Below are 27,702 nucleotides of genomic sequence, written 5' to 3'. Positions count from 1 at the left end.
TGGATATAAAGAAAGCTGAGAGCCAAAGAATGGATGCTTTGGAACTGTGGCGATGGAGGAGACTCTTGAGAGTCCCTTGGACTGCAAGAAGATCCAACCAGTCCATCCTAAAGGAAGTCAGGCCTGAATATTCATTGGGAGGACTGACGCTGAAGCTGAAAGTCTAATACCTCAGCTACCTCATGCAAAGAATTGACTGATTGGAAAAGACCCTGACTCTGGGAATGACTGAAGGCGGGAGGAGAAGGGGACAACAGAGGATGAGAAGGTTGGATGGCATCACCAACTCGATGGACATGAGTTTGAAGAAGCTCCGGGAGTTTGTGATGGACAGGGAAGCCTGGAGTACTACAGTCCATGGGGTGGCAAAGAGTCAGACACGACTGAGTGGCTGAACTGACTAACTGAAGAAACGTACAAAGAAGATTTAGCAGCAACTTGACATGATTTCTATTAGACGAAAGGAAAGGAGGGAACACTTCCCAACTCAATTTATGAGGCCAGTATTACCGTGGGACAATATGAGACAAAGGTATCAGAAGAAAAGAAAAGATAAAGATAACTACCAACTAAATCCCACATGAAGAAGCAAACATTCTTAATAAACTATTAGCAAGAGAAATCAGCAAGAGACAAAAAGAATTGCATGCCGTGATCCAATGGTGTATATGTGAGGGGTAGAAGGCTATCTCGAATTTCAATCAATGTCATCCAGACTGTTGACAGACAAAAGAAGAAAAATCAAACTCTTATCAATTGATTCAGAAACTGCATTCAACAAAAGCCAACAACCACTTATAATATAAACTTCAGAAAACAAAGAAGAGTGGGAACCTCCCTCAACTCAAGAAAGAGCACCTGTAAAAGCACCATACTCAATGGTGAAAGACCGGATGATTTTCCCCAGAGATTAGGAAGCAGACCAGTATGTCCACTCTCAGCACTGCTATTGACATTGTTTTAGACATTCTAGCCAGTCAGTTAAGGGAGTAAAGTAAATAAAACCTGTAAGGACTTCCCTGGCGGTCCATCCAGGGGATAAGACTCTGTGCTCCCAATGCAGAGGGTCTGGTTTCAATCACTGGGCGGGGAACTAGAGTCCACATGCCGCAACTAAGACTTCATGTGCTGCAAGGAAAAGATGCTACAAGGAAGACTGAAGATCCTAGATGCCACAACCAAAGCTCAAAATAGCCAAATTAATAAATACAAATAAATGTTTTAACAAACAGTGGCAAAAGCTATATGGAGAGAAAAGCATGTTAAAATTGTACACCCATCAGGAGAAGACACTCTGGTTGTGGTAAGCTGAATAAGGCACACCCCCTGCCCCAATACTGCCCACGTCCTCTTATCTAGAACATCTTGAGTACTACTTTAAATGTCCAAAGGGAGTTTGCAAATGTGATCTAGTTAAAATCCGGAATGTAATATTGTCAGGAAGCATTTGAGAGTAAGATTCCTGTGTGCTGTTTCCTATCTCTCTTGAGCCCTCTGTTCTTTATCAGTCCCTGTCAGGGGCAAGTGGAACAGGTAAGCCTCTCCCAGGACAGAGATCAACAACATGGGATGCTTGTATAGGATTACCTTCATTAGTTTTTCTATACAGGGATAAGTACCATCTTCCTTTTTATGAACCACATGGTAAAAGTGATTGTTTACGACTCCCTCTCTTTGATAAGGATCGCCTTATGTTTTGCAAGTCTGGAATTTTAATCTTTATCTTTGCTGAGAATAACCACACCATGTTGATTAAAACACTTTTGCTCCATCACAGCTTGGGTGTCCATGTCCTTCTTTCTCTCTTTCTCTCTATATCTGGCTGATTCCCTGCAACGTGAAAGCTGGCTGCATAACCCAGAGAATATTAGCCTCTTTCCTTCTTTCACTTTCTTATTGTCAACTCTGGACCGCCAGGTTCCAGTCCAATGAAAGCCCAACATGTGGCGCCCAGAACAGGTTCTGGTACATGTGGCAGATTTGGACAGAGTGACCCCAGAGGGCCAATTGAGGCTGATAAGTACTAAGACATGGGTCAATTGGCTGAAAAGCTAGTTTTCATTCCAATCCCAAAGAAAGGCAATGCCAAAGAATGCTCAAACTATCGCACAATTGCACTCATCTCACACGCTAGTAAAGTAATGCTCAAAATTTTCCAAGCCAGTCTTTAGCAATACGTGAACCGTGAACTTCCAGATGTTCAAGCTGGTTTTAGAAAAGGCTGAGGAACCAGAGATCAAATTGCCAATACCTGCTGGATGATGAAAAAGGCAAGAGAGTTCCAGAAAAACATCTATTTCTCCTTTATTGACTATGCCAAAGCCGTTGACTGTGTGGATCACGAAAAACTGTGGAAAATTCTGAAAGAGATGGGAATACCATACCATCTACCCTGCGTCTTGTGAAACCTGTATGCAAGTCAGGAAGCAAAGGTTAGAACTGGACATGGAACAACAGACTGGTTCCAAATAGGAAAAGGAGTATGTCAAGGCTGTATATTGTCACCCTGCTTATTTAACTTATACGCAGAGTACATCATGAGAAACACTGGGCTGGAAGAAGCTCAAGCTGGAACCAAGATTGCCGGGAGAACTATCAATAACCTCAGATATGCAGATGACACCACCCTTATGGCAGAAAGTGAAGAGGAACTAAAGAGCCTGTTGATGACAGTGAAAGAGGAGACTGAAAAAATTGGCTCATAACTCAACATTCAGAAAACTAAGATCATGGCATCTGGTCCCATCACTTCATGGGAAATAGATGGGGAAACAGTGGAAATAGTGTCAGATTTTATTTTGGGGGGCTCCAAAATCACTGCAGATCGTGATTGAAGCCATGAAATTAAAATACGCTTACTCCTTGGAAGGAAAGTTATGACCAACCTAGATAGCATATGAAAAAGCAGAGACATTACTTGGCAACACAGGTCCGTCTAGTCAAGGCTATGGTTTTTCCAGTGGTCAAGTATGGATGTGAGAGTTGGACTGTGAAGAAAGCTGAGTGCCAAAGAATTGATGCTTTTGAACTGTGGTGTTGGAGAAGACTCTTGAGAGTCCCTTGGACTGCAAGGAGACCCAACCAGTCCATCCTAAAGGAGATCAGTCCTGGGTGTTCATTGGAAGGACTGATGCTGAAGCTGAAACTCCAGTACTTTGGCCACCTCATGCGAAGAGTTAACTCATTGGAAAATACCCTGATGCTGGGAGGGATTAGGGGCAGGAGGAGAAGGGGATGAGATGGCTGAATGGCATCACCGACTCCACGGACATGAGTTTGAGTAAACTCCAGGAGTTGGTGATCGACAGGGAGACCTGGCATGGTGCGATTCACGGGGTCGCAAAGAGTCGGACACGACTGAGCGACTGAACTGAACTGAACTGAAGGAACTTATAGATACACAATTGAAATGAAAACATATTGAGGAATCTTGTTCCCCTTGGAATTCCCCCACTTTTTGTAATAAAAAAGAAATCTGGCAAATGGCGTCTTTTAACAGATCTTCAAAAAGTTAATAGAAAATGATTGTAAATATTGTTTAAATTGCCTAGAAATATAGGTAGGGCCATTGACTGTTTTTATAGAACTAGGTGTTCCCATTATTGTAAAGCAAGTTAATAGGTGGGTTATAACATGTTGTGTAGTTTCACCTTGGGGAGGTGTGGCCTATAGAAAAGAAGAATTTGTATCGATGGAGATATGTAGGAAGTAAGAGGAAGAAAGTTCAGGGCAATGAGTCACATCCATTTGCCATAGTTCATTGGGTTGTAATCCTTGAGGATTCATACTTTGTGCAGTGGGTCGAAGATGTAAGGGTTTACAAGGAGAGCAATTATTAATGATTTCTTTAGCATGTCGGTATGGAATTTTCCAAATTTGATGGAATGAGCCAGCATTATTGTGTAATAGAGCATGATGCTCTTCAGGAGTAGCAAAAGAGACAAGTTTATCAGCTTTTTCATTGCCATGAGCCATAGGGCCAGAAAGACAAGAATGTGTTTGAATATGGGTAATATAAATGGGGGAAGTGCAGTTCTTCACAATAGATTGTAGTTCAAGAAAAAGTTGTTGGGTAATAGATTGATTAGAATTTATGGTCGAAGTTTCTATATTTCTTAATACAATTCAGGGGCAATGATTAATCCGGAGTCTTTCAAGCATTGTTGAGCTATGTCAAGCATCTCTTGAGTTTCTAAAATAGATGGAGCTGAAAACGATATGTCATCCATATAATGAATAACAAGAAAATTAGGAAATTGTTTTCTCACAGGTTCAACGACTTCGGCTACATAATATTGACACATGATGGGAGAATTCATCATTCCTTGAGGCAAAACAGTCCATTGATACCGTTTATGAGGCCTGATATGATTAGGATAAGGAAGAGAGAAAGCAAATCTCTCTCGGTCTAGAGGGTGTAAAGGTATAGTAAAAAAGCAATCTTGTAAGTCTATAATAATAATATGCTAGTTTGGAGGGAAAGTGGTAGGTGATGGAATTCCTGGTTGCAATGCACCCATAGGTATCATAGATGTATTAACTTTTCTAAGGTCTGTTAAAAGACGCCATTTGCCAGATTTCTTATTACAAAAATGGGAGAATTCCAAGGGGAATAAGATTTCTCAATATGTGTTCATTTCAATTGTGTATTGATAAGTTCTTTAGCAGCCTCTAATTTCTCTTTTGTAAGGGGCCATTGCTCTGTCCAAATAGGCTCATCAATATTCCAAGTAATTTTAATAATTGCATTGTTTGTTAAGTGAATAGTGGCTCCAAGGAAAAATGTGGAAAATATATTTGAGTATGCCATTGCATAAGTAAATCTCTTCCTATTAAATTAAGGGGTGTATCTATCACATAAAGTCATAATAATGCAGGCTGGCCTTTTGGTCCCTCACATGGATATATTGGACACTTTGATAAACCTCTTGTACTTTGGTTTGAGAAACTCCTGCAATTTGGCAAGAAATTCTCTGTATAGGACAAGATTTGGGCCATAAATGTTTGGAAATAATAGTAATATAGGATCCAGTATCAAGAAAACCAGAAAATCTTCTGCCATGAATTTTGATGTTTATATTTGGTCATGCATATTCAGATACTATTGATGTCCATAAGGATTGTTTTTGATCTGTATTGGCAAATCCACCTGTCCGGATGTCATCAGAGGAGTTAATAGACATGTAAGGTAAAAGAAATAGTTGGGCAATTTTGTCCCCCTTTTTGAATTGCCATAGTATCTGAGATGACATCTTAATTTGAATTTCTCCCTTATAATCTGAATGAATTATTCCAGGGTGAACAGTAATTCTTTTAGAAGTCAAACTAGATTGGCCAAGTAAAAGGCCAAAGGTTTGTGGGGGTAGAAAGAATATCCACCTCATTAGCTTAAGTGGGACCTTATATACTTCTCAACTAGCTGCTGAGAATAGATAAAAAGAATACCTCAATGTTGTAAGAGGTCTATTAGGCCCTTTCCCAAGACATACATCCTGAGATAACTTTGGTACAAGTTTAGCCAGGGAGAACAGGTTCCAGACAATGTCTCTATGCAAGATATACTGTTGCTCTCTAATCAGGGGTACAAGTCTTGAGATATAGATTCCCAGGCAAGATTTGTTACAATTATAATCATTAACATAGAGCCTCAGAAAAGCATTTCCATGAGTAAGACATTCTGCTGTGTAATCATTAGCTCTGGACCTAAAGAAAGGTCAGTTCTCAGGCAAGATACATGGTTGCACAAGGCTTCAGGAAAGCATGAGTGAGAATGCTTGCCTCCTCCTTACAGGGCCTTGGACTGCCTGCCTAAGCTTTAACTCTTTCATTTCCTCTTGCTTTTAGGAGAATATGGTTGCCGGGGAAAGGCGGGGGGGGGGGGGGGGGGGGGGGGGGAAATTGTTCTGTAACTTCTTCCTGCTGGGAAGAGGCATAGACCCTAAATTCTTGAGGCAACATATTCTCCTTACCCTCATACAGAGGGTCTCTGATCCAGGGGCCCTGAGTAATAGCTAGAGGAGGCAGTGGAAAGTGCAGGAGCGGTGAACAATCACTTGTAACTTAAATGCATAAGCCACTTAGATACAAGGTTCATGATATAGTTGCAGATATAAAAAGCAAGCAGCAAGAACAAGATGACTACAATTATTACAGTCAAGATAGTTTTCCACCAAGGAGGGCTTTGTATTTGAGTTTCTACAGCATCACATTGCCCTGTACCGGTTAACATTTCAAAAGTAATTTGGTTTTGGGGAGTGCCAGCTCAAGCATTAGAATTGGCATGATCTCGGGCCACATCCTGAAACCACGTTGTCCACTTAAGCTATTCTCCAAGTTTAAGAAGAGCCCTTATCAAAAGTCGGCAATCATAAGGAACAAAATTTCCAAAAGAAGATGCCATAGCTTTTAAAAGTTCCTTAGCAAAAGGCAAATGAGGGCCGGACACAGTTACAAATTTTTTCATTTGTTGCATGTGCGAAAAATCAATGCCTTCATATTGAGGTATTATTTGCCCTTGGACTTTGGTATGTCTCAAAACAGGAAAAGCAGAGAAACCATCGGCCTTAGAGATTCAAGACTGCAAAGCCAGTAACTCAGAAGGCCTACGTCCTGAAGGAGAATGAGTGGATAGTACGTTTTCATAAATACGAGTGCGTGCCAAAGGCTTACCACTGTCATCAAGAAAAGTATTGTCAGCCGTAGTGTCAAAAAGAGCCTCAGAAGAATCATTGTCAGGGTCTTCTTGTTCTTGAATTGAGGGGATTTTCAGTTTTGTGTCCTTTGCAAGAAGAAGACGAAAACTAGGGGCAGGGCTGGTAGGAAAATTTTGAAATATTTTCACTTCAGTTCAGTTGCTCAGTCATGTCTGACTCTTTTTTACCCCATGAATCACACCACGCTAGGCCTCCCTGTCCATTACCAACTCCCGGAGTTTACTCAAGCTCATGTCCATCGAGTCACTGATATCATCCAGCCATCTCATCCTCCGTCGTCCACACCTCCTCCTGCCCCCAATCCCTTCCGGCATCAGGGTCTTTTCCAACTCTTCGCATGAGGTGGCCAAAGTACTGGAGTTTCAGCTTCGGCATCAGTCCTTCCAATGAACACCCAAGACTGATCTCCTTTAGGACGGACTGATTGAATCTCCTTGCAGTCCAAGGGACTCTCAAGAGTCTTCTCCAACACCACAGTTCAGAAACATCAATTCTTCAGCGCTCAGCTTTCTTCACAGTCCAACTCTCACATCCATACTTGACCACTGGAAAAACCATAGCCTTGACTAGATGGACCTGTGTTGGCCAAGCAATGTCTCTGCTTTTTCATATGCTATCTAGGTTGGTCATAACTTTCCTTCCAAGGAATAAGCGTATTTTAATTTCATGGCTTCAATCACGATCTGCAGTGATTTTGGAGCCCCCCAAAATAAAATCTGACACTATTTCCCCATCTATTTCCCATGAAGTGCTGGGACCAGACGCCATGATCTTAGTTTTCTGAATGTTGAGTTATGAGCCAACTTTTTCACTCTCCTCTTTCACTTTCATCAAGAGGCTTTTTAGTTCCTCTTCTCTTTGTTGTTCTAAGTGAGCCTTTTGTAAAGTTTCATCATCTAATTAATATTCATGTAACAAGTGTCCTGCATGTTGTCAAATATCGGGGGGTGGGAGGGAGGCTAGAATAACCATGAAATGTCAGAACCACAGATTGAATAAGAGCCCATAAAGGACAGAAATCTATTGGAATATTTTACTCCGTCTTGAGGCTCATTCAACATTCTATATATATATATATATTTTTTAACATTCTCTTTAATCTCGTTCCAAATTTCTAAATTGAAACTGCCTTCATCAGGGAACCAGGGGTAATGTTCAACCACCGTTTGGAGACAAGCCTCTATTAGCTGACACAAAACCGAAAGTCCTTGAACTTTACATAGATGATGAAGTCAAGTAGAGAAGTGGTGGGTCTTTCCAGCCATTTGTCCCATATCCCCGCACTTACCGACCTCCGGAGGTCAACAGTCACTCCGTCCGCCTGCCAAGGGCCTCTCCAGGTCCCTGTTCGGGCGCAGCTTGTTATGGTCTTTACAGACTGGGACGTGGGGACTGGAGTCGATGAAAAGAAGCAAAGAAAAGAAGGACGTGGGGGACCCAAGTCTCGAGTGAAACAAGGGTACTTTATTTACAGAAATGCATGCTTATATATCTTCAATAAAATGATTACTCAGCCATTGAGAATGAAATTCCATCAGTTGCAACAAAAAGGATAGTCCTGTAAGTAAACGGTCACTGAAGAGACTCACTGAAGGGAGTCACTGAAGGAAATCCAAGCAGGTGCCCTTTCCCATCATCTCAGTCCTGAGAACTGCATGCAGCTCTGCTCATTCCTGTATTCCAGTAACTGATAAGGAACAGAGAGTCCTTGAGAAACGATGCACAAAGGAAGAAAATGCAACATATTGGATCCCTTAAAGTTGAACGTCCCCTGACACTTATCCAGAGCTGACTTTAGTAGATTCCTGTCAGGGAATGTTTAACAGGAGGATTCCTATGTGCTGTTTCTCATAAATCCTCTGTTCCTTATCAGTTTCTGTTCTCAGAAACCAGTGGAATGGTGCACCGCACCATTCTCATAGGATGAGACGGGCTTAAATCTCCTTCAGTAAACATTCTCCTTATGACTAAACCGCTTAGTCTCGATCCTCTTTCTTGAGATAGGGATTGTCTCCTGAACTTGTGACCATTATTAATCCCTTGTTCCCTTGGTAACAGTTGCTATACGCTTGGATTTCTGATCTTTATCATCATCGAAAGAAATTTCTTCTACAACAACCTGTATATACTCACAGAAAGATCATTAAAGCACCATTGCTCCATCAAACCTTGCTTCCCCGTGCCTTTCTTCCTTTCTTTCACTTTCTTATCGTTGACTCTGGACCGCCAGGTTCCGGTCCATTAAAGGACCCCAGCAAGTGGAGCCTGAACAGGGACTCTGGTATACACGGCATTTCGGACGGAGTGACTCAGGGCCTATTGACGTTGGGACCTACTGAGGTTGGTAAGCATTAAGACACGGGTCAAACGGCTGGAAAGCCCCATCATTTCTCTACTTCACTTCACCATTTGTTTAAAGCGCAGGGACTTTTGGTTTCATGCCAGTGAATAGAGGCTTGCTTTCAACAGTGGTTAAATGTAATCCTTGGTTCCCTGATAAAGGCAGTTCTGATTCAGAAATTTGGGACCGGGTCAAAGAAAATGTTGAACGAGCCCCCAGGCAGGGAAAAAATATTCCAGTTGATTTCTGGCCCCTATGGGCTCTCATTAAAGCTGTAACTCTGCCATTTCAAGGTAAATTCTAGCCCTCCCAATATTCGACAACAGACAGAACACTTACTGTGTGAATATCAACTAGATGATAAAACTTTACAGAAGGCCCAATTAAAACAACATACAATATTGCACAATTTTCCTACTAGCCCTGTCTCGGCTGCTCCAAATGCTCCTCCTCTGCCAGCAGGCACAGATCCAAGTCTCTCCTTTGTTAGAACCTAATGATTCTGACAACGACTCTCCTAATACATTTCTTGACACCAAAAACTGGCAATGCTTTTCTGGACAAAAATGATAAGTCCTGGGCACAGACTCATATTTCCAAAAAATCAGCAGTTACTCTCTCTCCTCTGCGACACAGGTTCTCTGAATTACTGGCTTTTCGATCATAAGTTTCTGACGCCGATGGTTTCTCCGTCTTTCCAATTTGAAGAAATCCTGATGCTCAAGGGCACATAGTACCTCAATATGATGGTATTCATCTTTTTTACATGCAACAAATGAAAAAGGCTGTAACTATGTATGGCCCACATTCGCCTTTCACTGAAGAGCTTCTAAATGTTGTGACATCTTCTACTGGAAATGTTATTCCCTATGATTGAAGAACTTTAATAAAAGCTCTCCTTAAACCAGAATATCTTCAATGGACAATGCGGTTTCATGATGTAGCCAGAGATCATGCTAACAAGAATGCTCGAGCTGGCACTCCCCAAAACGAAATTACTTTTGAAATGTTAACTGGCGCCAGACAATTTGATACCATAGAAGCTCAAATACAATGCCCTCCCTTATGGCATGAACAATTAAAAACAGTGGCCCTTGAAGCTTGGGATCAAATTACTCCTCAAAGAGAGCCTACAGGCTCTACAGTGTAGAGCCTACACTAAAATATTACAAGGACTTAATGAAAGTTATGCTGATTTTTCAGCTAGATTAGAAACTGCTATTTCCCGTACTGTAATTGGAGAAGAAGCCAAAAAACAGCTAGAGAAATTACTTGCTTATGAGAATGCAAATTAGGAATGTCAAAGAGCTATCACTCCAATTTGTGAGGCTGGGACTATTATTGATTATTTGAAGGCTTGTGGCACGCAATCTAGGATCAGAAACTCAAAAGATGCAAATGCTAGCTGAGACAATGGCTGCTGCCTTAGAAAGGGAAATGAAGGATACTTTACATGTGGAGATAAAAAAGTTTTAAAGAGGGACTGCCCTAAGAGCTAATAAAAAAACTTCCAAGAATCTGCCCTCACTGCCCTAGCGGAATGCATTCGGCCAAAGATTGTAAATCTAAATTTGATATTGAGGGAAAAGCTATTCCAGGAAACGCCAAACAGGGGACCCCCCCCCAGGTCCCCTACAACAAAAACCAGGGGCAAATTCTATCTTTTCCCTCAAACCCTCAACATCTGGCAGTGCTGCCATCAGTATACCAGCCCTATATGATTTTTTTCCTTTACCGTCAAGCAGTCCCTTCCAGAGTACCTACCGGACTTTTTGGACCCCTGCCACCACAAACCTTTGGTCTTTCACTTGGCCATTCTAGTTTGACTTCTAAAGGAATTACTGTTCACCCTGGAATAATTGATTCAGATTATAAAGGAGAGATTCAAATTATGATGTCATCTCGTATTCTATGGCAATTCAAAAAGGGGGACAAAATTGCTCAATTACTTCTTTTGCCTTAAATTTCCAAACATTCATGGCCCAAATCCTGGCCTATACAAAAAATCCCTTGCCAAATTGCAGGAATTTCTCAAACCAAAGTATAAGAAATTTATCAAAATGTTCAAATCTAGGCATATGAAGGACCAAAAGGCCTGCCTGCAACATTAAGACCTTATGTGATAGATGCACTGCTCAATCAAATAGGAAGGGACTTACTTATGCAATGGTAAACTCAGATACACATTCCACATTTTTCCTAGGGGCCACTGCTCATTTAAAAAACAAAGCAATTATTAAAATAACTTGGAAGAATGATGAGCCTATTTGGACAGAACAATGGCCCCTTACGAAAGAAAAATTACAGGCTACTAAAGACCTTATAGACACACACTTAGAATTAAAACATATTGAGGAATCTTACTCTCCTTGGAACTCTCCTATTTTTGTTATAAAAAAGAAATCTAACAAATGACGTCTCTAAATATAAATATAATTTAAATATAATTGCTTACTAATTAAGACACGTCTTACATCATCAACATTATATAATACTTTTATTGTGCCTAGATTTAAGGTAAACTAAATTTGTCAACAAAAAAGTTAACCCTTTATATATATATATATATATATATATATATATATAAATATATAAATGAAAAGTTTTAGACAAACCCTATTAAAAATAATTCTATTTTAAAAAGGTGTATCTAAAATAATCTCTTAGGATTGGGTAACTTAAATTCCTAAAATTGTACTAAACTAAATGATAAAAGTTTATTCAATAGCTAGGTCATGTCCAAATAAAGTAAGATTTTAAAACATTAATTACTGAACACTAACTTCCTCTTACAAAAAGTTTTTCTTGCAGAAAAACTAAAGAGATTTGAGACTATTAATAAATATATATAAATATTTATATAATAAACAAAAAGATATCCACCAATGTATAAAATGCTAATATACAAGACACTTCATAGTTGCTAAAGAAAAGTAATTTGTATGCTTTTGATAAAAAGATAGAAGAAATGGCAAAGAAAATGATGAATACAAAAACATAAAAAAGGTTTATGACAAATCAAAGAGAATTTTATGGCAAATGGATGTAACTCATTGCCCTGAACTTTCTTCCTCTTCCTCCTTACATGTCTCGATTGATACAAATTCTTCTTTTATATGGGCCACACCTCTCCCAGGTGAAACTACACGACATGTTATAACCCACCTGTTAGCTTACATTGCAATAATGAGAACACCTAATTCTATAAAAACAGACAATGGCCCTGCCTATATTTCTAAGCAGTTCAAAGAATTTTTACATCCATTCTCTATTAAACAGATTACAGACATCCCTTATAATCCACAAACACAAGACATAGTTAAACAAACACATCACACACTGAAACTACAAATAAAAAACTAAATAAGGGGGAAAACACAGGAACACTTTTATCTTCCTTATCCAGCAGACTTTACTAGATTCCAACCCAATATATTCTTTAAGCCTGTAACTATTGTTAATATAGCTTTATTTGTTTTAAATTTTATAAACTTACCGCAAGGTGCTATCTTGACAAGAGCAGAAGAACATTTTGAGGAATTGAAGGACTCTTCTCCTCCTCTCCCCATTTGGTACCAAGACAGGTTGAATAGACAATGGAAATCTGGGAAATTAATCTTACAGGGAAAGGGGTCTGCTTGTATTTCCCCAGATGGATCCAATGAACTCACACGACTTCCTCTTCGGAACATCCGACCCAAGGGGGCCCCCCGGCCTTCAAGATAGAGGTCAGACAACAACCACCCCAGGAGGAAGAAATTCCAATATGGGCCATGGCGGCTCTAAAGATCTCCAGAAAGCGCCACCCTCAGCGGCATCAACCTTATGATCTCCCCTCTTGGGTACAAAGAAAAACCCTTACTAATCAAGCTGAAAATCTGATTTCTCAACAGAGAATGCCTCGGAGTCCTAAAAATATTTTTGTTGCCCGGCTTGCTTTCGCCTCCTCCCCCCAACTCGCCCCCCTGCTTGAGCTGAACTTATTAATCACACTTACTGGGCTTACAGACTCAACCCCCCTTTACTTCAGGTCATAGAATGGACGGAGAGAGGGCCAATCGTATTAACCAATGACTCCATACATATGCCTTCTCCCTGGAACCTTAAAGGGCCTTCACACCCTGAAGAAGGGAAACTAATTGATATCTCTCTAGGTTATGAAGTCCTTCCATTGTGTATGGGCCTAGCAAAATTATGCATAAACGTTAGCCAAAAAACTTGGGCTTTTGCCCTGCCTCCAAAAGAGGACTTTAGGACGATGCTTAGATTATTTACTGCCCTTTCTTTGTCTGTGAACCATGTTTATATTACTGAAACTTTAGGGAAAGAGTTAGGGAACGAACAAAGAACACCACCATGCAAAGGGTTTACTAATAAGAACTTTAAATATGCTCTGGTTCGTTGGGACAAATGTCAGGCCAAATCAGGAAAATTAATGTCTATGGCTAATCATACAATTGTCGATTGGGGACCCCATGGTATGTGGTTATCTAACTGCTCAGATGATATTAACAGCACTGTGTGTGATTGTGCTACTCAAGTACCATAGGTTACTAACACTGCAATGGAACATCACCATGACAAAGGACTTCTTGGGTGGCTTGACGGTGGAATGCCACCCCCTCTTCCTCCAATCGTCCTCGATAAACAGATTGGGCCTGAACAATGGGACATCTGGAAACTGGAAATGGGAGCTCTGAAGAACTTGGGACTTGGACTGGACATTTCACAGGGACCAATCGTAGTCACAGAAACTATTTCTTTTGTTATAATCAATCATATGTCATACAAGCTTGTGTTCCCCTTCCTTGTATTCTAGCTATAGGAAGTTTACAATTCAGTAAGACTTTACATTCTGTAACTTGTATAAATTGCAAATTATATACTTATCTCTTCTGTTTCCTTAAGAAATGAATCCCTTTTGAGTCTTCGATCTTGACGTAGTCTATGGTTACCAATCAATCTCCAGTGGCCCTGGGAAGAAGGTCCCATGGCTGGACTTGCTTCCTGGTTACTTACTAAACTGCTCCGGCGATCTAAACGATTCATCAGATAGATGATTCTTGGCATTCTGGGATTAACAGCTATTTGCACCACTGCTGCCGTCACTGGCGTTGCTTTACAAACCTCAGTTCAAACACATAACTTTATCCGAACTTGGACTAAAGATGCTCATATTATGTGGGCCACTCAGGCTCAGAGAGATGAGGATATTCAAGATGAAATACAGGAACTAAAAACAGCCATCAAATGGGTTGGAGATCAATCAATAGATGTACAAAAACAGGTGATGCTAAAATGTGATTGGAATTCTACTCAATTTTGTGTTACTCCTGTTCAATTCAATAATAGTACCTACAACTGAGAACAAATCAAATTTCATTTACAAAACATACATGATAATTCCTCTCTAAATGTACAAGTATTACAAAAAGAAATCTTTGAAACCTTTTCTAAAAATCTGCCCTCTTCCACTAATTTGGAAACTTTAGCTGAACAACTAGCTGAACAATTATCTGGGCTAGAGCCACTCGGATAGTTTTAAAGCATTACTCACAGCATCAGGTCTGGAACTGTAATTTGGGTGATTGTCTTGACGATTGTATTTGTTGTTTACCATTGCCTTCATGCAAAAATTGTTAAAAGAAACTCAAGTGGTCAGAACCCTTTTTAACAAATATTGTAAATAAATAAGGGGGAATTGTCAGTGAATGTTGAACAGGAGGATTCCTACATGCTGTTTCTCCTAAATCCTGTTCCTTATCAGTTTCTGTTCTCAGAAACCAGTGGAACGGCATGCCGCTCCCAGGTCTGAAGTCATAGAATGAGACATGTTTGAATCTCCTTCAGTAAACATTCTCCTTACGACAAAACTGCTTAGTCTCGATCCTCTTTCTTGAGATATGGATTGTCTCCTGACCTTGTGACCATTATTAATCCCTTGTTCCCTTGTTAAGGGTTGCTGTACCTTTGGCTTTCTGATCTTTATCATCCTCGAAAGAAATTTCTTGTACAACAGCCTATATATGCTCACAGAAAGATCATTAAAGCACCTTTGCTCCATCAGAGCTTGGGTCCCCGTGTCTTTCTTTCTTTCTCTCACTTTCACTTTCTTATTGTTGACTCCGGACCACCAGATTCCGGTCCATTAAAGGACCCCAACAGATTGCAACACAATATATTCTTTTTTTTTTTTTTTTTATTAGTTGGAGGCTAATTACTTCACAACATTTCAGTGGGTTTTGTCATACATTGATATGAATCAGCCATAGGTTTACACGTATTCCCCATCCCGATCCCCCCTCCCACCTCCCTCTCCACCCGATTCCTCTGGGTCTTCCCAGTGCACCAGGCCAGAGCACTTGTATCATGCATCCCACCTGGGCTGGTGATCTGTTTCACCATAGATAGTATACATGCTGTTCTTTTGAAACATCCCACCCTCACCTTCTCCCACAGAGTTCAAAAGTCTGTTCTGTACTTCTGTGTCTCTTTTTCTGTTTTGCATATAGGGTTATCGTTATCATCTTTCTAGATTCCATATATATGTGTTAGTATGCTGTAATGTTCTTTATCTTTCTGGCTTACTTCACTCTGTATAATGGGCTCCAGTTTCATCCATCTCATTAGGACTGATTCAAATGAATTCTTTTTAATGGCCGAGTAATATTCCATGGTGTATATGTACCACAGCTTCCTTATCCATTCATCTGCTGATGGGCATCTAGGTGCAACACAATATATTCTTTAATCTTACAACTATTGTTAATACAGCTTTATTTGTTTTAAATTTTTTAAACTTACCGCAAGGGGATATTCTGATAAAAGCAGAAAAAGATTTTGAGGCATTGAAGGATACCTCCCTTCCTCTGCCCATCTGGTATCAAGGCGGGTTGAATCAACAATGGCAATCTGGAAAATTAATATTACAAGGAAAGGGGTATGCTTGTATTTCTCCAGATGGACCCAAAGAAATCAGCTGGCTCCCTCTTCGGAAGATCCGCCCCAGGGAAGCCACCGGCATTCAAGATAGAGAAGAAACAGCAAAATCACCAGGAGAAGGAGTTTCCAGTAGAAGCCATGGCAACTTTATAAATTTCCAACAAATGCTGCATTCGAGGTAATTGAATTCATGACCTCCCCACTTGGGGACAGATAAAAATCCTTATTAATCAAGCTGAAAATCTGGTTTCTCAACTGGAATGCCTCGGAATCCAGAAAAGATTTTTGTCGCTATGCTTGCTTTTGCTTCCCCCACTCAGGCTGACTTGATTAATCACACTTATTGGGCTTATATACCTAATCCCCCTTTATTGCAGGTTGTAGAACAGACAGATATAGGACCAGTTGTATCCACTAAAGACTCAGTACATACGCCTCCTTCTTGGAGTTTGGAGGGGCGCTCTCAGACTGAGGAAGAAGGAAGATTAATTAACATTTCTCTAGGCTATGAAGTCCTTCCTTCATGAATGGGCCCAGCAGAATTATGTATTAATGTTAGTCGACAAACGAGGGCTTTCATCCTGCCTCGAAAAAAGAACTTCCGCACATTGTTTAGACTGTTTACTGCCCTATCCTCTTATGAGAACCATGTCAATACTACCAAAACTCTAGGAAAAGGACAAAAGTTGGAAGGGATTTACTTATAAGGATTTTAAATATCCTCCTGTTTATTGAGATACATGTCAAGCTAAAGCATGGAAATTAATGTTTGTGGCCAGTTACACCATTGTTGATTGGGGAACCCATGGTATGTGGTTATCTAACTGCTCAGATGATATTAACAGTACTATGTGTGATTATGTTACTCAAGTAACATGGAAGATTACCAACAGTTCAATGGAACACTTCCACGACAAAGGACTCCTTGGTTGGCTTTACAGCGGAATGGCACCTCCTCGCCCACAAAACAGACTCACTAAACGAATTGGGCCTGAACAATGGGACATCTGGAAACTTGCTACAAACACTGAAAAACTTGGAACTTGGACTGGATATTTCACAGGGACCAGTCATAGTCATAGTAACTATTCCTTCCATTATAAACATTCATATTTTATACAATCTTGGGTTCCCCTTCCTTTTGTTATAGCCATAGGAAACTTAAAATTTAATAAGACTTTATGTTCTGAGGCTTATATAGACTGCAAATTGTATGCTTGTCTTAATTCCTCTATTTCTCTAAAAAATCCCTTTTGATTCTTTGATCTCGATGTAGTCTGTGGTTGCCAGGAGATCGCCAATAGCCCTGGAAAGAGGGTCCGATGGCAAGACCTCCCTCCCAGCTACTCACTAAATTACTGCAACGAGATGGTTGATTCTTGGCATTTTGGGGTTGATAGCCATTGGCATCACTGCTGCTGTCATAGACATTGCTTTACAAACTTCAAATCAAACACAAAACTTTATTCAAAATTGGATTAAAGATGCTCATACTATATGGGTCACTCAGGTTCAGATAGACGAAAAACTTCAAGATAAAATTCAGGAATTAAAAACAGCCATCCAATGGGCTGGAGATCAATTAATAGATTCACAAAAACAAGTATTATTAAATTGATTGGAATTCTACTCAATTTTGTATCACTCCTCTTCGGTTCAACCATAGTGCTTACAATTCGGAACAAATCAAATTTCATTTGTAAGATATACATGACAATGCTTCCTTACATGTACAATTGCTGCAAAAGGAAATCCTTGAAACCTTCTCTCAGAGTCTACCCTCTTCCAACAATTTGGAAACCTTAGCTGAACAGCTCGCTGCTCAATTATCTGGGCTAGACCCTCGAAGATGGTTTCAAGGCATTACACACAGTATTGCATCTGGAACTATTAACACTGATAATTATCCTGGTGATTACACTTGTAATAAACCAATGCCTTTAACTAAAATTGTTCAAACTAAACAAACTCAATTGGTCAGGGCCTTTTCCACAAAAAGTATCAACAGTCACCCCCAATCATGAAATAATAAAAAAGGGTGAACTGTCAGGGGACATTCAACTTTAAGGGATCCAATATGTTATTTTCTTCTTCTGTGTGCCGTTTCTCAAGGACTCTCTATTCCTTATCAGTTCCTGGAAAACAGGAAAGAGCAGAGCTGCATGCAGTTCTCAGGACTGAGATCATGAGAAAGGGCACTTGCTTGGATTCCTTTCAGTGACTCCCTTCAGTGACCTTTTACTTAAAGGTAATCTATTCAGTTATGTTCCTCTTACTCAGGATATGGAATGCTTTCTGGGCCTTTGAAGATTACTATTTGCTTGGCTTTGTTTCTGCTCAATTTTTTTACTGCCTTAAAGCTGCCTTGTATGAAGATACATAACCATGCGTTTCTGCAAATAAAGCACCCTTGTCTCACTCGAGACTTGGGTCCCCTGCGTCCCTCTTCTCATTGACTCCAGTCCCCAGGTCCCAGTCTACAAAGACCGCGACAGCTCTGTCTTCAATTTTCATAAATAAGAGTAACTCTTCTTTAATCATACATACAACAGTCATTTCTATCCAATGGAGAACATGACCCTTTTCCTATGCATTGTTCCTAGCACACCTTTGGTCCCTGGTAACTGTCCCTCTCCTCCTACGAAAAGCCCAGTCCTTTTAACATCTTGACTACTCTTCTCAAGGTCAGTTGGTAGAATATTATGTTTTATAACAGGCTGGACTATGTATGGAAAGGCTTCCAGATCCTACTGACCATGATGAGTCATGTCTTAGGTTTACATTATTTTCTGCCCTCCCTGTTCCTAATTCACACACACTACTGAATTTCATAATTCAGGCTGTGTGTTTTTCCAGAAAACACGGATCTGAATAAATTGTACCTAATGAAGTTGGCCCCTTCATCTCACTGATTCCTTCCCAGAGACCATCATGAAACACATGTAGCAAATGCGTTTGATCAATGTATTACCAAAGCCAAGCTCTTAGAGCTCACCATGCAACAGGCCAATAAACTGAGAGATTACTTGTTGGGCAGGGAATATTGACTTTATTCAGAAAGCCAGGAGACCAAAAAGATGGTGGACTACTGTCCCAAAGAATCATCTTTGTGGAGTTAAAATTCGGGTTTCTTTTACACGAAAAGATCTCTATAGCTTCTCTGCAAATATGGACTTATTACAGTTGCTGACTACCTGAACTAAAGTCATCAGAGAATACATAAAGTGAAAAAGGTAAAGGATTTGCCACACCACTGAGTCTGGGAAGTATGGCTCCATTATGTTCCTGTCTTGTGACTTCTGGGTAAGATCCTTGCCACACACATTACATTGCTGTGTGTTTTCTCCAGGATAAATACTCTGATACTACTGGCAAGATGTGAGCTGTGAGGATAGGGTTTTTTTTTTTTCTCACATTTGTGAAACTGGTGAGGAATCTTTCTAGCATGAATTCATGTTCTAAAGACCTGACTAATAAACACATATATATCTGGCTTCTATCCAGTATGAATTTTCTCATGAAGCCTAAGAGGTTGCCACATTCATCATATTTGTATGGTTCTTCAGTAGTATGAGTTCTCTGACCAAAAGTAGGGTGTGAAGTTTGAACTTTGAATTTTGAAGACTTCTACCATATACCACATTCACATAAGTTTCTCTCATGTATGGATTTTCTGATGTTTAGTGAGTGTTGAGACCTGAGTGAAGGATTTTCCACACTCGAAACATTTGAAAGGTTTCTCTATATGTATTCTCCGATGACTTGTAAGGTGTGAATTTCGACTGAAGAACTTGCCACACTCATTACATCTATAAGGTCTCTCTCCAGTATGAGTTCTCCAATGAAGGCGAAGATGTGGTTTTTGACCGAAGACTTTTCCACACTCATCACATTTGTAAGGTTTCTCACCAGTATGAACTGTCTGATGACTTAAAAGGGTTAACTTTACACGAAAGGCTTTGCCACACTCATCACATTTGTAAGGTTTTTCTCCAGTATGAACTGTCTGATGCCTTAAAAGGGTTGACTTTACATGAAAGGCCTTGCCACACTCATCACACTTGTAAGGTTTCTCTCCAGTATGAAATCTCTTATGACTTATGAACTGTGATGGTTGACTAAAGTGCTTGCCACACTCATTATATTTGTAAGGTTTCTCCCCAGAATGAACCCGTTGATGACCAGCAAGGTGATCACTTCGGCTAAAGACTTTGTCACATATATCACATTTAAATAATTTCTTTCCTGTATGAATTTTCTGATGTCTCCTGAGGTGTGAGCTGGAAGTAAAGGTCTTGCCACACTCATCACATCTGTAAGGTTTCTCACCAGTATGAACTGTCTGATGACTTAAAAGGACTGACTTTACACGAAAAGCCTTGCCACACTCATCACATTTGTAAGGTTTCTCACCAGTATGAACTGTCTGATCATTTAAAAGGACTGACTTTACACAAAAAGCCTTGCCACACTCATCACATTTGTAAGGTTTCTCACCAGTATGAAGTGTCTGATGCCTTAAAAGGACTGACTTTACACGAAAGGCCTTACCACACTCATCACAATTGTAAGGTTTCTCTCCAGTATGAACGGTCTGATGACTTAAAAGGACTGACTTTACACGATAGGTCTTTCCACACTCATCACATTTGTAAGGTCTCTCTCCAGTATGAAATCTCTTATGCCTTCTGAACTGTGAAGAGTGACTATAGTGCTTGCCACACACATTACATTTGTAAGGTTTCTCTCCAGTATGAACCCTCTGATGAACAGCAAGGTATGCATTTTGGCTGAAGACTTTGTCACATATATCACATTTAAATAATTTCTCTCCTGTATGAATTTTCTGATGTCTCCTGAGCTTTGAGCTGTCAGCAAAGGTTTTGCCACACTCATTACATTGGCAACTTCTCTTTCTTGCAGGGATAGTCCGATGACTTACAAGGAATGAATTCTGACCAAAGATTTTATCACATACATCACACTTATGTAAGTTTGCTCCTGAGTGGATTATCTGATGTCTAGCAAGGGTGGAGCTATCATTAAAGGTTTTGCCACACTCATTACATTTGTAACATTTCACTTCAGAATGAATTTTCAAATGATGTGCAAGCTGTGAACTTTGATCAAACAATTTGTCACATACTTCACATTTATGTGATTCCTCTCTTATATGGATGGCCTGATGTTTAATGAGGCATGAGCCCTTAAGACAGGCTTTCCCACACTCGTCACATTTGTAAGGTTTTACCCTGTGTGCTTTGAGGTCTTGTGTTATCACTGAAGGATTCATAAAATCATCCCCATATATATTAGAAACACTGGTTTGGACACAAGGGGGACTTCTTTGAAGTGGTGAAAATGAGAAACTGTTGTTGACAGACCTCTCAACTTCATTATATTCAGAAGTTATCCCGCCAGTTTGAAGTATCTGCAGTTTATCCTGAAAGTTAAACCCAAGCCTGTTTCCAAAGGGCGTGATTCCTGCATCCTTTCTATCATGTGAATCTCTTCCATCAGGCACATTTCCATCAAGGCTTACAGGTGTTCCTTTGTAATTTCTTTTGTCATCTCTCCCCTGACACTCAAAGTCACACATATTTTCCTGAGTTTCCCAAAGATGAAAATGTTTGATTTCATAGCTTTCAGGTCTTCCCAGCATCAATGTTTGGAGTGGCTCTCGTTTATCACTGTTCACTTTGGGTTCTAAATGCTTGATCACATGTGTAGGAGAGATATCTACAAGATAAAAAGAACCATAGGCATCCTGCTGACAATGATTCAAAACCAAATGTTTCATGTTCAACATCTATTACACCAAAAGTAATACTTACACCAAGTTGTGAAACACAACAATGATGACCTTAAGTCTTTAGAAACACTAAAGGAATAGAATTCTTAACTTAAGAAAGCATGATAACATAAATTCACCACTAAGGTAACCTAGTTTTAAAAACCATATGCCAAACGCACTCACACTGGACAATCTTATGCCCACTCTCAAAAACAGAGTATTTTTCTATGAGGACCTCTAGGAACGTATCAATCGACAGTTGTTTCAAATTGAAAAGAAAAATATTACACTACCATTGTATTCTGCATACTTACTGTACATAAATAAATTCTAAACAATATATTGTAACAGTAAATAATCCAAAACCAAGCTTACCCAATTAATAATTAACTATTCATAATTGGTTGTTTACAATTGAAAAGAAATGAGAAAATGAACAATATGACTAAAACAATTTTTTGGAAACAACATAGTTTTCTAAATCTGCTATAGATCTACATACCCAAAAAGAAAGGCATTTTACAATGTTAACAAGTAGTATGTGTCAGCTGTAGTGCAGAATACACACTAAAGGACCATCAGCTGTAAATGACACATAAACTGAGACGTAAAATATTCACCAGTTTTCTAACAGCCAAGAACCAAAGCAATCCCTGCCTATGTTGTTGTTGTTCAGTTGCTCAGTTGTGTTTGAGTCTTTGCAACCGCGGGGACTGTACCCAGTGGACTCCTCTGTCCATGGGATTTCCCAGGCAAAAATAATGGTGTGGGTTGCCATTTCCTTCTCCATGGGATCTTCCTGACTCAGGGATCAAACCTGCATCTTCTGCATTAGCAGGTGAATTCTTGACCACTGAGCCACCAAGGAAGGCTAATCTCTAGCCGTGCACTGTTCTTAATTACCTGGTTTTTGGCACCAAAATGTAATAAATAAAAAATGTTGCAAGTGAAAAGCATACAAGATATAATGTAGTTGAGGTTTGACAGAAAACAAAATTCTGTAAAGTAATTATTCTTCCAATTAAAAAATAAAATTTTAAAAAGATATAATGTAGATAAAGTCATATCATAAAGAACATGACAGAATACAGATATTACCTTTTGTAAACAAAAGTAAATTTTGAGTACTTACTACAAAACATGCACTACTGTAAGCCAACGGACAGCACTCATTTGCTTTAAAAGGCTTCAGGTAAATTAACATGTTTTTCTCTAATCAGAGCAGGAAAGACACCTAATTGGCCCACAAAGTGGTAAGAGAACCAGGAGATGAATCTGAACATACAGACTGGGAATACTTATTTGTAAACATGACTACCCACCGAAGGAGTAGATTAGAAAATATTAAAAAAAAAACAACAACGAGGAACTTAGAAAGAAAATACCAAGGAAGATACAAGACAGAAGTAGTCTCTTTAACTATTATTCACCATCCCATCTCGAAATGGTTTGTGAGTCATCATGGATGCACAGAGTGATTGAGGTCATGTCCTGAGAAACTTGTTCAATAAATGACCAAAGATTATCTTTACAGTGAGAGCATGTAGAAGGTGGAGGGATGCGGTAGGTAAGAATAATGTTTCCATCCGTATCAAGGTACTATGTGAGGAATGGTCAGGACTAACAGAGGGCCTGTGTGGAGCATAGGGTACACAGGCTGATGTCAGATATCAGCTTGGGACTGCATGTCTTTGTGAAAATAACTGAGAGCACAAACTAATATACTGACCTGAAAAGAAAAGAACTGCTTCAGCAAGTTTATGGGCATTATACTATGGGTACGGGACAGAAACAAGAGAGATTTTAAGAGTGACTGTGATATATGGAGAAAGCAGGATAATACTATTTACAATGTAAGGTATCCAACTGTGAAATTTGTGAGTTACAATGGAATGCTTATATTCAAGAAAAACATACACAATATTCCAGGACATTGTGTAAGAATCTTATTAGCAGAAATCAGAAGGAACATCCAGGAAAAGGCTATCTAAACCTGGGTTCCTCTGCCAAGTATGACTAACCTCTCTATTGGACATTTATTTCGTTTCGTCTTCCACACATGTTCATCTCAAGATCGAGGAGTATCAAAGAAAAGGAGGGATTGAAACTGACTCTGGAGGACCTTCCCAGTTACAAAAGCCTTTCTGAGCCTTTTGCGTTTGTAGAAAAAGACTTTATTCTCCTAGACTTTCCCTGAGTTCAAAAGAGTAGATTCAAACAGTTTCTAATACATAAAAGGAGCATAAACCATGATCAAGTTGGATTTATAGCAGGGATGCAAGATTTCTCAATATCCACAAGTTATTCAGAATGATACACCACATTAACAGTTGAAGACTAAAAACCATATGATCATCAAAAGATGCAGGAAAGATTGTGACAAAATTCAAGTGCCATTTATGATAAGAACCCTTCAGAAAGTCAGCACAGATGGACCCTACCTCAACATAATTAAGACTGTATATGTCAAACACACAGCTAACATTATACTCAACAGGGAAAAACTGAAAGCACTCCCCTTAACAACATGAATAAGACAAGAATGTTCACTATTTCCACTTGTATTAAACATATTTTTGGAAGTCCTAGCCACAACAATCAGAAAAGAAAAAGAAATAAAAGGAATTGAAGTTTAGAAAAATAAAAAAGAAGTAAAACTGTCACTCTGATGCTACACACAGAAAATCCCGAAGATGCCACCAGATGACTACTAGACCTCATCAATGAACACAGTAAACTTCTTGGACACTAAATATAAAGAAAACTGCTGCATTTCTATACACTGATAATGATAAATCAGAAAGTGAAATTAGTCAAACAATCCCATTCACCATCTCATAGAAAACAATAAAATTCTAAGCAATAAACCTATCTAAAAAGTCAAAAGAACTGTACTCATAAAACTGTAAGAAGCTGATGACTGATACCAAAGATGACACAAACAGATGGAAATGTATACCATGTTCTTGGACTGAAAGAAGTAACACTGTCAAAATGACCATACTATCCAAGGCAATCTACATATTCAATGCAACCCTTATCAAATTAACAATGACATATTACATAAAACAAAGAAAAATTTAATTTGCACCAAAATACAAAACACTCTGGTATCTAAAACGATCTTGAGAAGGAAGAACAGAGCTGGAGGAATGATGTTCCCTGACTCAGACTAAACCACAAACTTACAGTCATCACAGTAATATGATAACGGCACAAAACAGGAAACAGATCAGTGGAACAGGATAGAAAACCCAGAAATAAACCAATTTACTTATAGTCAATTATTCCATAACAAAGGAGGAAAGAATATTGAATGAAGAAGTCTCTTTAATAAGTGATGCTGGAATAAATGGATAGTTACATGAAAAAGAATGAAATTACAACATTCTCTAACACCACATACAAAAATAAACTCAAAATAATTAAACATCTAAATGCAAGACCAGATACTATTAAATTCATAGTGGAAAACAAATGCAAAACATTGACATAAATGTCAGCAGTTTTTTTTGAATCTATCTCTTAGAGTCATGGTAAGAAAAGCAAAATCAAACAAATGAGATCTAATGAAATTTAAAACCTTTTTGCAAAGCAAAGGAAACCAAAAAGAGAACAAAAATACAACTTTTGGACTAGGAGACTATATATGTAAATGATGCTACCTATACGGGATTTATTTCCAAATATACAAACAAACAGCTCATACAGCTTAATATCAAAACAAACAAACAAACAAACAAATAACCCAATCAAAAACTGGGCAAAAGGTCAAAACAGATATTTCTCCAAAGGAGACAAACAGATGGCCAACAGTCACCTGAAACGATGTTCGACGCCTCTACTTATCAGAGAAATGCAAATCAAAATCACCTCACACTGGTCACAATAACAACGATCAAAAAGTCTACAAACAATAAATGGTTGAGAGGGTGTGGAGAAAAGAGAACCGACCTACACTGTTGGAAGGAACATAAATTGGTACTGCCACTTTGGAGAAGAGCATGGAGGTTCCATAAAGAACTGAACATAGAGCTATCACATGAACCAGCAATTCCAATCCTGGGCATATATCCAGAAAGGATGAAAACTAACTCAAAATGATACATGCACCCCAATGTTTTTAGCAGCACTGTTTATACCAGACAAAACATGGCAGCAATCTAAATGTTCACTGACAGACAAAGGGATAAAGAATATGTGTTACATATATACAAGGGAATACTGTGAAGTGAAAGTAGCTCAGCCGTGTCCAACTCTTTAAGACCCCATGGCCTGCAGCCCACCAGACTCCCCTGTCCATGAAATTCTCCAGGCAAGAACACTGGAGTGGGTTGCCACCTCCACAGCATAAAACACAATGAACTAACACCTTTTGCAGCAATATAGACTGAGGGAGTATTCTAAGTGAAATCAGACAGAGAAAGACAAATATCATAGGATAGTATACCTTGAACTGAAATAAATGATATGAATGAACTTATTCACAAAATAAACTCACCAGCATAAAAAACAAACTTATGCTTACCAAACGGGATAGTGCAGGATGGTGGCGGGGGCAGGAAAGAGAAAGATAAATTAGGAATCTGAATATATACAAACTAATATATATACAAAACAGATAAACAACAAGAACCTACGATATAGCTCAGGGAACTATATTAAGTATCTTGTAAATTGCCGTGTAACTGAAAAACAACACTGTAAATTAACTATACCTAAAAAATGGAGAAGGAAATGGCAACCCAGTCCAGTGTTCTTGCCTGGAGAATCCCAGGGACAGAGGAGCCTGCTGGGCTGCCGTCTGTGACGTCGCACAGAGTCAGACACAACTGAAGCGACTTAGCATGCATGCATGCATGCATTGGAGAAGGAAAGGGAAACCCACTCCAGGGTTCTTGCCTGGAGAATCCCAGGGACAGAGGAGCCTGGTGGGCTGCCATCTGTGGGGTCGCAGAGTCGGACACGACTGACTCGACTTAGCAGCAACAGCAGCATACTTAAAAAGAATGGTTAAAACAAAAACAAAAACAGAAACACCTCTTGCGGAGATGTTCAAACGATGTTTCACAAGGGTGTAAAAGCTACTAAATGGGGGAAGCAGTCTATGAAACAAGACATGTTGACAAAACTGAATACCCACCAGCAAAACAATTTACTTGGAACATTATCTTACACTAAAGACAAAAGTGAACTCAACATGGTTCAAAGACCTAAACCTAAGTCCCAAATGTATAAAACCCCTAGAAGTAAATGTGCAGGAAATGTTACTGGAAACTGGACCAACAAATGATTTACCAGATATAACACCAAAAGCACAGGCCACAAAATAAAACCAGATATTAATAAAGTGAACTATATCAAAATTATAAACTACTGTCCATTAAAGTGCAGTGAGTTTGAAAACACAATCAACAGTAAAAGAGAAAATATGTGGAAATCATACATCTGATAGTAAATGAGTACAAAGAATATACAAAGAATTTTAAGAGGGCCTGATCACCAGTTCCACTGTAGGGACCATTCCCCAATCAACCATCCAACGCATTGCAAATACAAAACAGAAACACTAAGAGTAGCAAAGAAATTTGAACTCAATCATAAAATAAAAAAATACTTACAATGCACAGAACAATAGTGCAGACAATAGCCTCATAGATATGAGAATGTGAACTGGGACAAAGTTTACCTGGGATAAATTCCCATACCATTTATAGAGGCTAAAATATATGGTCCTTGATACACATGAACAACAGAGTCATGGTGCCCTTGTCAGAGTCTCCAAAGCCAGAAAATCACCTGGAAAGATGCGTCAGGCTCTCGTGATACTTTCTCTCTCATAATCCTGTAAGATACTGACTACTCTACTGGATAGCTTCAAGTGGTGACTTTGAACAGAGCAAGAAAATAAT

The 27,702-nt window shown here is 39.3% G+C and overlaps 2 protein-coding genes across 4 annotated transcripts in view; both read right to left on the bottom strand.

Moving 5' to 3' along the window:
- The window catches only part of LOC122689386 (zinc finger protein 665-like), a 54,544-nt gene that overhangs the window by 25,668 nt on the left and 1,174 nt on the right, over nucleotides 1–27,702 (bottom strand). The window lies entirely within an intron of this gene.
- The window catches only part of LOC122689670 (zinc finger protein 160-like), a 119,029-nt gene continuing 110,349 nt past the window's right edge, over nucleotides 19,023–27,702 (bottom strand). For both annotated transcript variants that reach the window (XM_043896302.1, XM_043896294.1), the window contains exon 4: nucleotides 19,023–21,735. In XM_043896302.1, coding sequence (XP_043752237.1) covers nucleotides 19,655–21,735 — 2,081 coding nt within the window. In that variant the 3' untranslated portion in view covers nucleotides 19,023–19,654. The remainder of the gene's footprint in view (nucleotides 21,736–27,702) is intronic.

Source organism: Cervus elaphus, chromosome 4 (genome assembly GCF_910594005.1).
Source record: "Cervus elaphus chromosome 4, mCerEla1.1, whole genome shotgun sequence".
Classification (NCBI taxonomy): domain Eukaryota; kingdom Metazoa; phylum Chordata; class Mammalia; order Artiodactyla; family Cervidae; genus Cervus; species Cervus elaphus.
This window is presented reverse-complemented; position numbering and strand designations above follow the sequence as displayed.